The 11975-nt window shown below is 35.2% G+C and overlaps 1 protein-coding gene across 2 annotated transcripts; it reads left to right on the plus strand.

Moving 5' to 3' along the window:
* The first annotated feature begins 310 nt into the window (after positions 1-310).
* rfx6 (regulatory factor X, 6) lies at positions 311-11081 on the plus strand. Of its 2 annotated transcripts, none has more exons than XM_022662838.2 (19): positions 311-1405; positions 1890-2043; positions 2183-2306; positions 2427-2488; positions 2608-2685; positions 2864-2891; positions 3013-3120; positions 3232-3309; positions 3410-3523; positions 3601-3650; positions 3818-3977; positions 4710-4848; positions 4958-5067; positions 5154-5271; positions 7109-7231; positions 7336-7542; positions 8469-8972; positions 9471-9680; positions 10539-11081. In XM_022662838.2, the coding sequence occupies exons 1-19, from the start codon at positions 1207-1209 to the stop codon at positions 10721-10723; spliced, it is 2751 nt and encodes a 916-aa protein (XP_022518559.2). In that variant the 5' UTR covers positions 311-1206; the 3' UTR covers positions 10724-11081. The 2 variants fall into 2 exon arrangements, with proteins under 2 accessions (XP_022518559.2, XP_022518563.2); XM_022662842.2 differs by having other exon boundaries at positions 4973-5067.
* The last annotated feature ends 894 nt before the right edge of the window (positions 11082-11975 follow it).

Genomic DNA, 11975 nt, shown 5'->3' on the forward strand with positions numbered 1-11975 from the left:
ACGTAGGACAGGTCCTGTTAGTCTGTAACAGATTATTGTGTTAATATTTTGTGCACTGTCCTGCTAAATCTGCTCTATTCAGATTAGCATTTAGAGTACAGTTTATAGTTGAAGTGTGCCAAATGCAAGTAGCTAGTAAAAAAAAAAAAAAAAAAAAAAAAAATATATATATATATATATATATATATATATATATATATATATATATATATATATATATATATATATATATATATATAGGAATGTCTTCCTATGTACTGGATCTACTATAATTAAAAATAAAGTGGATTGTTTGCATTTTTAAATCCTTATAATGTAAAATAAAAAAGCAAACAGGACATCTCCTCGACTATTTATAACCCCATCCCCACGCCATATTCATTAACGGAAAAAGGCCATCATAGCAACATTAATGACAACATGTAATTTGAGTGGTGGGCCATTCTCAGCAAAACAATGATATCAACATGGCTTGGTAAAGTCATTCTCTTACCCTGTTTAGTAGTCTGTTTCTAATCACATATGATCTTTTTTGGTGGACTCTCAAGCTAGTGGTGACCCTTAAATGCAAAAAAAAAAAAAAAAAAACAGTAGAAGGGGATAAAATCAGTAACCACAAACATACAAAGTGCATCTATATGGTAAAAACTTTCAGATGAAAAAAAAAAAATAGTGCTAAGGATATAAGGATGTGCATGATCTTGCTGCCCTAGCCCTGCTGAAAGCAGGCACTGCAGAATGAAGGCTCTGGATGGGGCTATAGTCCAGTGGAAAGGCCACAGAACAGGTTTGATGGAGACGATGGCCCCTCGGGTTAATCATTAATACACAGAATCTACTGCCAGTCTTCTGTAAATAAGATAAATGCCCCCAAGGCACTCACCTCAGTGACGTACTATTTCAGACACAGCACAGCTTTAATTAAGACAGGAAGGTGTAACGTATTCCAGCGGCTTGATGTTTGGATGTGGACAAAATGATTCTTTCTAAATTTCAGTTTGAATATTAGTGTAAAGGATGTTTGTGTACACTGTTTCATTTTGGTGTTAGTGATTTTTTTTCTCCAGAACCTGAGATGTGCACCATTACAGTACTGGACCAATGCATCAAACTGGAGTCTCTTTTTTAAAGTGTTTATTGAAAATATCTGGAACGGAGGAAGACTGAGTGTGTCCACAGCTCATCTTTTTGAATGAACCTGGTAACATGCCAATGAAAAGGAATAGTGGAAGTTCTGTGGAGAATAACATGTTTCATCAGCTTCAGCCACCACAGCCAAAGAGGACTTACAGTAATGCTGATGATTTCCACCCAGCAAACTCCAGTGAGCAGCAAGACCTTAGAAAAAACATGTTTTTCAAAGAAACGTTTGAGGAAGAGGAGGAGGATTCAGGAATTAAATCAGGTTAGTATTATCTTTTTCATATTTTTAGATTGGTCAGGATTAGAGCTTTAATCGGATCACATATTAGAGGCATGTTTATTTGTCTAACAGCACCGTCCATACACAGTGGAATAGATCTTATTTTGTCAGTTATAAATATATAGAAAGTTTTTTTTCGACAGTTCATATGATATACATAATTGTGCCACAGTAAAATATTTTTTTTATGGTATTATATTTTATGGTGGATGATGGTAAATTAATAAATGTCTAATGCTGGAATTTGTTATGTTTGTAAATCTCAGGTACAATGTTTATAAAACAAGAGTTTATAAAAATGGCATTTAATGCATATTAAGCTATTTTTCCATAAAGACAGCAGTAAGGAAAGTTGTTTATGATAAAATAATTATTACATTTTCAAAGCAGTATTTTAAAAAATGGCATTGATTAACCAGACCATTGAAAGTATAGTGCAATCTTTGTTTATTCATTTATTTGACAGAGGCAGAGGAAAGCAATGGAACCATATCCTCTGAAGATGACTTAGACCACCTTGAATACTCAAAGAACATTGCTCTGAAGCAAAGTGTCGAAAAGAAAAGCATCAGTCAAATCATCAAAGACAAGAAGAAACAGACCCAACTAACATTATTGTGGTACTTATTTCATTATCCTTATCCAGTTACACCAAGTTAGTTTTATCAAGCAATACTCAATAATATTACATTGACTTTACCTCAATTTCCATAAACAACTTATGCCCTATTTTGTACTTTTTACATTTTCATGAATTAGGCTTGAGGAAAACTATATAGTTTGTGAAGGTGTGTGCTTGCCTCGCTGTATCCTCTACGCTCATTACCTGGACTTCTGTCGGAAGGAGAAGCTAGATCCTGCTTGTGCCGCCACTTTCGGCAAAGTAAGCAGTGTTCCTTCAAATAGTAGAAAAATGATTTTAAGATTTTGTACACTGCAAAAAACAAAAGAAAATTTACATTTATTATTATTTACTGATTGTTTACTTTCTTTATTACTGTAGACTATACGGCAGAAATTTCCACTACTTACAACCCGGAGGCTCGGCACCAGAGGCCATTCAAAGTAAGACAAAGACAGATCACAGAGAGTGAGAGTGATACAAAAATGACTTTTTAATTAATTTGCCAGATCACCAGTTTTAGTCATGAACAGTGTTTAAATGTATTTTTTTATTGTTCCAGGTATCACTACTACGGTATAGGGATTAAGGAGAGCAGCTCCTATTATCATTCAGTTTATTCAGGAAAAGGTCTTACCAGGTAATTTTAAAGCTTCAACCAACAATGCATTTCTGCTTGTTTTTGCTCAGATCAGGAGATTCTAGGATTTAGAATTTTAAATATGTAAATTAATGCTTTATAGAAAAGTATAATGTACTTTTAAAAAAATGTAATAATTGCTATTTTTACTTAATGACTCTTTTATGCATTGTAACAGATTCTCTGGGAGCAAGCTCAAAAATGAGGTTGGCATTTTTAATAGTTGATGTTATGTTTATTGTTACTTAAATATAATGAGGAATTAAATATGAAATATTGTTATTTCTGTTAGTTCCTCAAAACATGTCTTCTTTTGCTAAATCACAGGGGGGCTTCACACGGAAATATTCACTTAGCTCTAAAACAGGAACATTACTACCAGAATTTCCAAGTGCACAGCATTTAGTACTTGATGACTCTGTTTCAAAGGAAAAGGTTTGTTTGCTGTTGTTCTAATGAATAAAATAGTTTATTTGATGTGTTCATCCTGTATATTTGCCGTTTTAATTAAGTGCTACTTTCTTTGTTGATGCGTTTCTTGTTTAGGTGGACACTTTGATAATGATGTACAAAACCCACTGTCAGTGCATTCTCGACAATGCTATCAGTGTCAACTTTGAAGAGGTACGCTAAAATTTTAACACCTACAGAAACAGTTAACTTGAACTTACTGTAAACAAAATATTTTTAAAAGCTTAAAATTTTATTATTAAATATATTACAGATCCAGAACTTCTTGCTTCATTTTTGGCAAGGCATGCCTGATCATCTCCTGCCTCTGTTGGAGAACCCAGTAATCGTGGACATCTTTTGCGTGTGTGACTCCATACTTTACAAGGTGCGTGTAATATGTTTGTGTGTTGGGACACAGCCGTGAAATAATATTTACTCATAAGAAACTGTTTGTTTTCTCAGGTACTGACTGATGTTCTAATTCCTGCTACAATGCAGGATATGCCAGAAAGGTTTGTTGAATCCCATTCTTACACAGAGTGTAAGAAAAAGACATTGTCAGACAGCATTGTTTAGCAACCTGCTGCTTAATTTATGAAATTTAAATATATAAAACTAATTCATAAAATGTTATATCAATGTTTAATGCTTTTCTATAATTTTGGTGCAATATGTCTAGTCTTTTGGCAGATATTCGAAACTTTGCAAAACACTGGGAGCACTGGATGGTGTCCTCTTTGGAGAATCTCCCAGATGTTCTCTCAGAAAAGAAGCTGCCCATAGCTCGTCGCTTTGTGTCCTCTTTGAAACGTCAGACTTCCTTCTTACACCTCGCACAGGTCAGGATTTCACTGTTGGGAAATGGAGAATTTGGCTTCTTCAATTCAGCTTCTTCTTAGTGAAAAACTGTAAACATTTAAAACTCATTTATAATGGTATAAAATGCTTTTAGTTCTAAAATAAAAAAGAGAAGATGTTACCAAAACTGGTGCTGGAGCCAAAAAACAAAAGGTGAAAAACTTCACACACTCAAATCCATGGTCATTTTATAGTGAGCAATAGTTTTGTGAAAAGAAAAATATTTTTATTTTATTTATGCTATTCTATAACTGTCAACGTCAAACTGACATGCCAAAAGTCATGGGACAACAATATGTAGCTTGATCATGAAGTGTTACTTTAGCAGAAGGCATGGGAACACGGTCACCTGTAAAAGTTGTAAGGTGTTATCTTGTGAGTGAGGTTAAACACATTCATTATTTTGTATAAGTTCAAATGAAAGTTTAAATGTTCAAAGTTGTGCGGGTATTTAACATTTCTTGATTAACAGTGTCACATGTGTACCAGGAATACACTTAGAAGAATGCTTTTTATGACATATTCCAAGACCACATGTGACACTCATTGTGGATCTTCTCAGTAGGTTTCTCTATTATGAACTATTTCAAACAAACCGGCAAATAAATTTGTTTACATTCCAAACACTCCATTGTGCAGACTATGACCCAAAAAATTGTTAGGTAATTTAGTTATTTTGTTTTTAAGGGTTGTTTTTCAATTTTTGTATGTAGATTGCAAGACCAGCACTTTTCGACCAAAACGTCGTGACCTCCATGGTGAATGATATTGACAAAGTAGATCTGAACAGCATCGGCTCCCAGGCACTGCTTTCAAATACAAGCGACCATGACTTGGATTTCTACTCTGAATGTGAGTCACTTCATACCATTATTTCACTGAGCTTTTGGAAATAGTGTATTATTAACATCTCTCATTGTGTCTGAAGACATTCATTCTGATACCTTTTCTCATCTTGTAGATGATTCTATTTCAGTGTTTCAAGAGTTAAAGGAGCTCCTGAGGAAAAACGCCACGGTAGAGTCTTTTATCGAGTGGCTGGACTCTGTGGTGGAACAGAAAGTCATCAAGGTTGGTTTTAACAAAGACACACAATCATTAAATCCATAGTAACATATAGTTAAAATTAAATCTCTACATTTTCTCGCTTTTTTCAGCCTAGCAAACAGAATGGCCGTTCGGTTAAAAAGCGGGCACAGGATTTTCTCCTCAAATGGAGTTTTTTCGGAGCACGTGTGATGCACAACCTCACCTTAAACAATGCTACTAGCTTCGGTAAGTTTCTTTCATCTTCCTTTTCTTGAGATACACCACCTGCCTCTTCTGGATTAATATTCAAGCTTCTTCTGGTAAATGCTGTAATTGCAGTTTAGGGTTTTACTTTTCCCACAGCGTTTACCCTCACTTCAGTTTGGCTACAAAAGCACAAGGTGCCGTAAAATGTAGTGACCCATCCTGAATAAACAGCTCTTTATCTCTCGGACACGTGTGCACTGATTAGGAAGAGTCTGTTCTAGTCATTTTAGCTTTTGATGGCCCTGCGGACACACACAAAGCCAAACAGCTTCACTTGGAGAAGCCAGCACATGACCTTACTGATCACACAGAAGGCTGGGATGGGAGCTATTGGAAGAAACAAGATGTTTAAGAAAAGCCCAGCAGAATGCTACTGTATTTTAACCTCTGACACCATTCAATCAGATCAGCCAGAAGTGCACTCCTTCACCTCTGCTTTCAGCTGCTTTTCAATGGCACCAGCAGCAAGTCTTTCACATTTAGCCTTGTACATTTAGAGCACTTTTCTTCTTCTTTGCTGCCACATATCTGAAGATTTTCTAGTCACAAGCAATATGTGAATGTTATGTTTAAAATGAAACATGAAGGATGTCAGCAAAGGGCAGGTCAAGCCTGTTTGCATTTCAGTTTTTCTGAGAGCTGAAAGCCCCTTTCCCACCAGGCCTGCATTCATACACTCTTCATCTGGACTTCATTCTGTTTCCATTTATTGGTCTTCCTGGCCAGTTTCTTCTGATATTAGCCAGTTGAGTGCTAGACAACATTCAGAGAAACTGCACTTAAGTGAAATAGTGAACACTCTATCAACATTTTGATTAATTAAATGTAGAAACGTTTAACAAAGTATTTAGCAAACACATTTTTTTTCTTATTATTAGTGGTGTTTGATGTGGTGAATAATTGGTGGTTACAGCCGTCACACAAAGACAAATTCAAGTAATTTTACACTGATTTGAATTTTGATGGTTTAATAAGAGAGAGAGAGAGAGAGAGAGAGAGAAAGAAATCTCACAGCTTTTGTACATTTTGTTTATTGTATAGTGAGTGTGGAAATGCAATCAAATGTACAATTATTCATGAAAAACACTGAGATAAAGTGGCTATTCAAAATTACATCATGAGATAACAAGAAATTGAACTGCACTGTAAAAAAAATCCAGTTGATAAAGGTTTGAAAGAATATGACTATCAATTTGATTGTTTAATCATTAACCATAACAAACGTCTGAGCAACAATAAATTGTATGTTGAATCAGCAAAAAAAAAAAAAACATTGGTAATGCTTTACAGTAAGGGTCACAAATAACAGTACTTTATTATTTGTGGCAATATTAAAGATTGTTAAATAGTTAAGTAATGTTTCAACTAATTATTAATTCACACTATATAATATTAAGACATTATTAAACATTAATAAATTGTAATGCTTAAGAATGTTGTAGATAATAACATTAACTGAGAAATTATAAGAAATGATTAATAATGTCTTAACTAGTGTCAGTTACCGGTAATAATTAGTTGAGATATTCTGTCGTAAGTACTGTTAAGTAATGTACCCCTTATTGTGAAGTGTTACCAAAACATTTGGGGAAATGTGGTACCATTTATTGTTTCACAGTTTAAGTTGAATTAAATGAACTCAGTTCTGGTTTTGTTGTCAAACTCTGATGCTTTTTTGTAGGTTTTAATTTAACATAAGGTTAAATTAGGTTAAATATTATTTTATTTTTTTTCCCTGATTCAGGTGTGCAAGGGAAAAAAATCACAGATTACAATTGTATAATAATATATCTAACTCTTTAATTTCCTTTTTCAGGCTCCTTTCATCTCATTAGGATGCTTTTGGATGAATATATATTGTTAGCAATTGAAACACAGTTCAATAATGACAAAGAGCAAGACCTCCAGAACCTCCTGCACAAGTACATGAGGAATGCAGGTAATGCAGTGTTTATTTCATTTCCATAAATGCTTCAAAACAGTTCCCTGTTCCCCTAAATGTAACTGTAATGTTTTGATAATAATGTTAATGGTGTTTTTCAGATGTGAGTAAAGCAACATTCACAGCTTCTCCTAGTTCATGCTTCCTGGCCAATCGCAGTAAAACTGGCATGATGTCCAGTGATTCCTCCGTTAAGAATGAGAGCCATCCAGAGTATGCGTATCTGCCCATGCCAGGTACGCCGCATGGACTGGGGGCCACTATGGTGGTGTATCAAGGAACGGAGCCAGACAGCTTCACTCTATCTGGTAATTTTCCCATTTAATTATCTGAAGTCTGAATTCTATCCCATTCACAGTGTCTTGGATGTGACAAACTAAGGGATACACCACAAGCTTTGAAATTGAATAAATGAATTGACCTAACAGTGTTTCTACACTTTAGATCATCCCATGAAGATGCACAGGATTATCTAAAATTAGAATCGTTTTATGCAATAATTTTATACATTGATCAAATTAATATTAATGGTTTGATATTATAGATAACTAAATTAAACTATTGCAACAATAGTATGGAAACGTATTTAAGTGTAAGTAAATATTTAAATATTTTCCAAACCCATATTAGCTGCGTTTTAAAGTTTTGAACAGTCTACTAAGGCTTCATGGAGATGTTATGTGGGAATGACACATATATGATAATGATATTGAGACACAAAACAGGTGTGCTTGTTATGAATAAATTTAAAACAAAAATTTTATCATTAAAATACATTTAAATTAGCTCTGCTTCATAGGCTTTGTTTTCTGCCATTTTTACCCAATGTTTTTAGTGCTATTTTTCTTTTTTCCTTTTTTGTTGGATGTATGCAGAGAATTGTGCATAACAATTGTAAGGGCAGCGAAGGATACATCAGTTGCATCCTTTAAATCACTCTTAACATCGTCTGTCCTCTCTCTATTCTCTGTTGAATACGGATGGTCCTTAATTTAGAACAGCCTTTTATAAAGTAATGGCAGAGAAATGTGAGCCACCTTGGCTACAGCCTTGACTATGAAGCACAGCTATTGTGCTGTTTAATCCTATTGTATGCTTTGTCAATTGTGTAAATCATTGCTGCTATGAGTCTTTGCTTTATTTTGTGAATATTAAAGCTTCTGTCTATATGTCTGTCCATCTCTCTATGTATTTTGTCTGTCTGTCTATTAAATGTGCCATTTTATTAATCAAGGACAACTGGACTACACCCAGAGCACTGGAACACTGATCACTCCTCCGATCTCTCCGGCCATGGCCAACCGAGGCAGCGTGATAAACCAAGGCCCAATGGCTGTGAGGTCACAGAGCAGCTGCCCCATCCAGCCTCACATGCCCTGCCAGGCTTTCCCTGAAGCCATGTGCCAAAACCTGCCCAACTCCACCTCCAGCTACTACCCCAGCTCCTCTGCCTACCAGACTTCCTGCCTTCCCCCAACCCACACTCCAACATCAGCGTACCAGGCTCGCGGAGACGGCGTGCGATACACATCCTTCAGTGGGCAGCAGCTGCCCAAGGACTGCTTCAGCAGCAGCTGCAGTGCCTTACCCTACAGCTCCAGAATATTTACCACTAGCTACTCGTGTTCTGCTGATCCCAACATGGAGGTCCAAGGAGTGCAGCTACTGGACACAGGAGGGTACAGCTCAGTAGGAGGAGGATGTTCAGGCCCAGTGTACACCAGCACAGCACACAGCGGTGAGAATATTAAGGTCTAATGTGACATTTTTTTTGTGAACAGATATTGACGTGGAGAATAATAAAAGCATATTTTAGCCATTCTGAGCAATAGTAAATCAATATCATCACTGTGACACAGAAAAGTTAAGGAATAAGCCTAATCTTGGACTGTACAGCACTGTAAATAGAGATTTTCCTTTGAAAGAGTTGTAGCATAGGACTAAGCCAAAACCTGTCTCGTAAAGCACCTAAAATTAAATATTTAAAGGAGAAGTAAATAAATATCTTAACCTTTAATTGAGTTTACTGTAAAAAGGATTTTATTCATTCAATCATGTTGGAGAATTTTTTTTGGTTCAATTAAACTTTATACAGTGCAGAACAACAACTGCCAGATTAAAAAAATTGTGAAAAATGGAGAAAAAAACGTTTTACTTTGAAATGTAAATTTTTTAAGGGTATCGTTTTTTTTTTTGTAAAATGTTTAATTTTTATTCATTTTATTGTAACTGACAGGCTACTATGGGAACAGTGGCTATGGGGACAGTCAGAGAATGGGCTCTCTGATTGACCAGCATGTGTCTGTGATCAGCAGCGTGAGCTCTATTCGCTCTGTCCCTGCGTACACTGACGTCCACGATCCTCTCAACATCCTGAATGACACGGGCAGGAAGGTAGCAGGTCCCTACTATCCCGAACAGCCTGCTTTAATGACACGCACAGCTGGTAAGGACAAACATTAGCAAAAAAAAAATTTTTGCATTGACCCGGCAAGATTAAAAATTAGGGCCCTTGACTAATTTTTAATGACAATTTTCTTGTTTGTTTTATCTTATTAACATTTTCTTTATTGAAAGTATCTTTCAGTTATCCAGTTGACCTTTATTTTAAGGTTTTTTCAGGCATGCACCGAGAATTTCTGGTAACATTTTATAATAAGGGTATATTAACAGTACTAAAAACAGAATATGTCATATAATTATTAATTGACACTAGTTAAGACATAGCAAATAAAACATTTTTATGTCTTAACTCTTAATTATTAAGCATTAAAGAATTGATCTAGTGGCAATTAGTAATCTGTTGAGACATTATTTAACTATCAAACAATGTTTATTACTGTCATAAAAAATATTAGTGACCCTTATTGTAAAGTGTTACTGAATTTCTTTTAAAATTTTAAAAACTATTAAACTAAACAGTAGTTGGGTTGCATTTTTTTAGAAGCAGGGTCAAATGTATTTTCTGTAATGTTTTTTGTAAGTAAGTTGCATTTACTACATAATTGACATTATTTATTTATTAACTGGAAAGTTTCCCTAGCTTGGATGCGGTACAGGTGCTCAAAAATAAGAAGCAGGTTCAGACCCAGCTTTGCAGTAAAACTACATTTCTTCTGCATCACTTCCTGTGTGCTATATTTTAACTGTCCCCAGAAAACATTTAAAAGTTTCATAAAACTATGAGTATTTTTACAATTACCACCGTGCCTTAAATGGCACTGTTCTTTTTCTGTCAGGGAAAAGTTTGAATTATTTCTACTGTTCATTTTGTGAGTTTTTGTTTTCTTTTTGTGTGTTTTAGGGTCTTCAATAGCCCCTCCTATCCCCTGCTCTGTCTCTCCCTGCATGTACAGCACTGCTGCTCAGTATCACCATTCCCAAGAAGCCCTGCTGCCTCACCAGAGCAGTGCTGAAGTGCAAGACATGGTGTCCTCCCTGCCCCCCATCAACACTGTCTTCATGGGGTCAGCTGGAGGACCACCCTGACTATTACTAAAATAAGACTGCAATATTGATTCTCCGCTTCTGCTAGACTGAGTCAAGGAGTGGCGGCAAGTCTATGATATAAATAGTTAAGGAGAGTACTTTTATCATATAATCATATAAATGTTACTTAAAATATTTTGTGTACTAAAAAAGTGAAGGTTTGATTTAACTTAATTTCAATACAGAATGTACACCATTTCCATTTAAATAAAATTATTAAAATACTGCAGGTTTTGCCCAAATTAAGCATTAAGCAAAGTGTTAGACTGCATTGTATTGATTTGATTCTGTATATTTTATTCAAGTTGAAATGATAAGCATCTTAATGAAGTTGTTTGAGTTACGATATTTTCATGCATCTGAGATTGTCTTAATAAATATATATATAATATATTATATTAAGTGAACCGTCCTTTGAATAGCAGAAATGTTCAAAGGATACCTAGAATTGTTTTAGCATCTTTAGAATTTGCCACATATATTTATTATATTTATACATTAACTGGTATGTAGGAGTCGTTCATTTTCTGGGTTCAAGTTTTGTCCAAAAGTCTGAGACCACTAGCAAAATGCATCCCTGCTACATAAATGAACAATGATTTATTTTAAGTCATATAATCAGAATAGCGATTTGAGTGAAAAGTAATACATTTTTCATAAAAGGTTTAAGGTAAATATCAGAATATTGCAGTATTTGGTGGATTAATTCTTCTATTCTTCTGCATGAGCTCAACAGGTTTGCATAAGGAGCAGATCTGATTTATCCGACAGTCCTTTTAGTATATTCTTCAATAGATTAGACTCTAACACAAATACGTCTGATCTTTCTCTGCATAGGCCCAACACAGTCAGCCTCACAAATGTTTTAAATGGTTTAATCTTATTTTTAAACAGTTTAAAAATAAATTAAAATGTTTTCTAGGTTTAATTAGAAAATAAAATATATTTGTGATGCTGTGATCTCAGACATTTGGACCCCCAATTTTTTATATGCACCAAGACAATTGAGAGCGGAACCTGAGAAACAGGCAGATAAAGAAGTAGAATTTGGATGCAGGAAAGTTCAGGACCTCAAACAGGCTGTCGTGTGTCATCCAGTCTTATCTTTACACTAAACAACTGTGTGAGAATACATGAGGCTTTAATAGGTAAGCCAGCCCCTCTGCGGTCCGGGCAGGAAACCCACCTGAAGAAGCTGTGGATCAAAGTGGGGTGTTATCTGCTCTGGGAGAGATTAGTTGATTTCTCCTTT

Source organism: Astyanax mexicanus, chromosome 1 (assembly GCF_023375975.1).
Source record: "Astyanax mexicanus isolate ESR-SI-001 chromosome 1, AstMex3_surface, whole genome shotgun sequence".
Lineage (NCBI taxonomy): Eukaryota > Metazoa > Chordata > Actinopteri > Characiformes > Acestrorhamphidae > Astyanax > Astyanax mexicanus.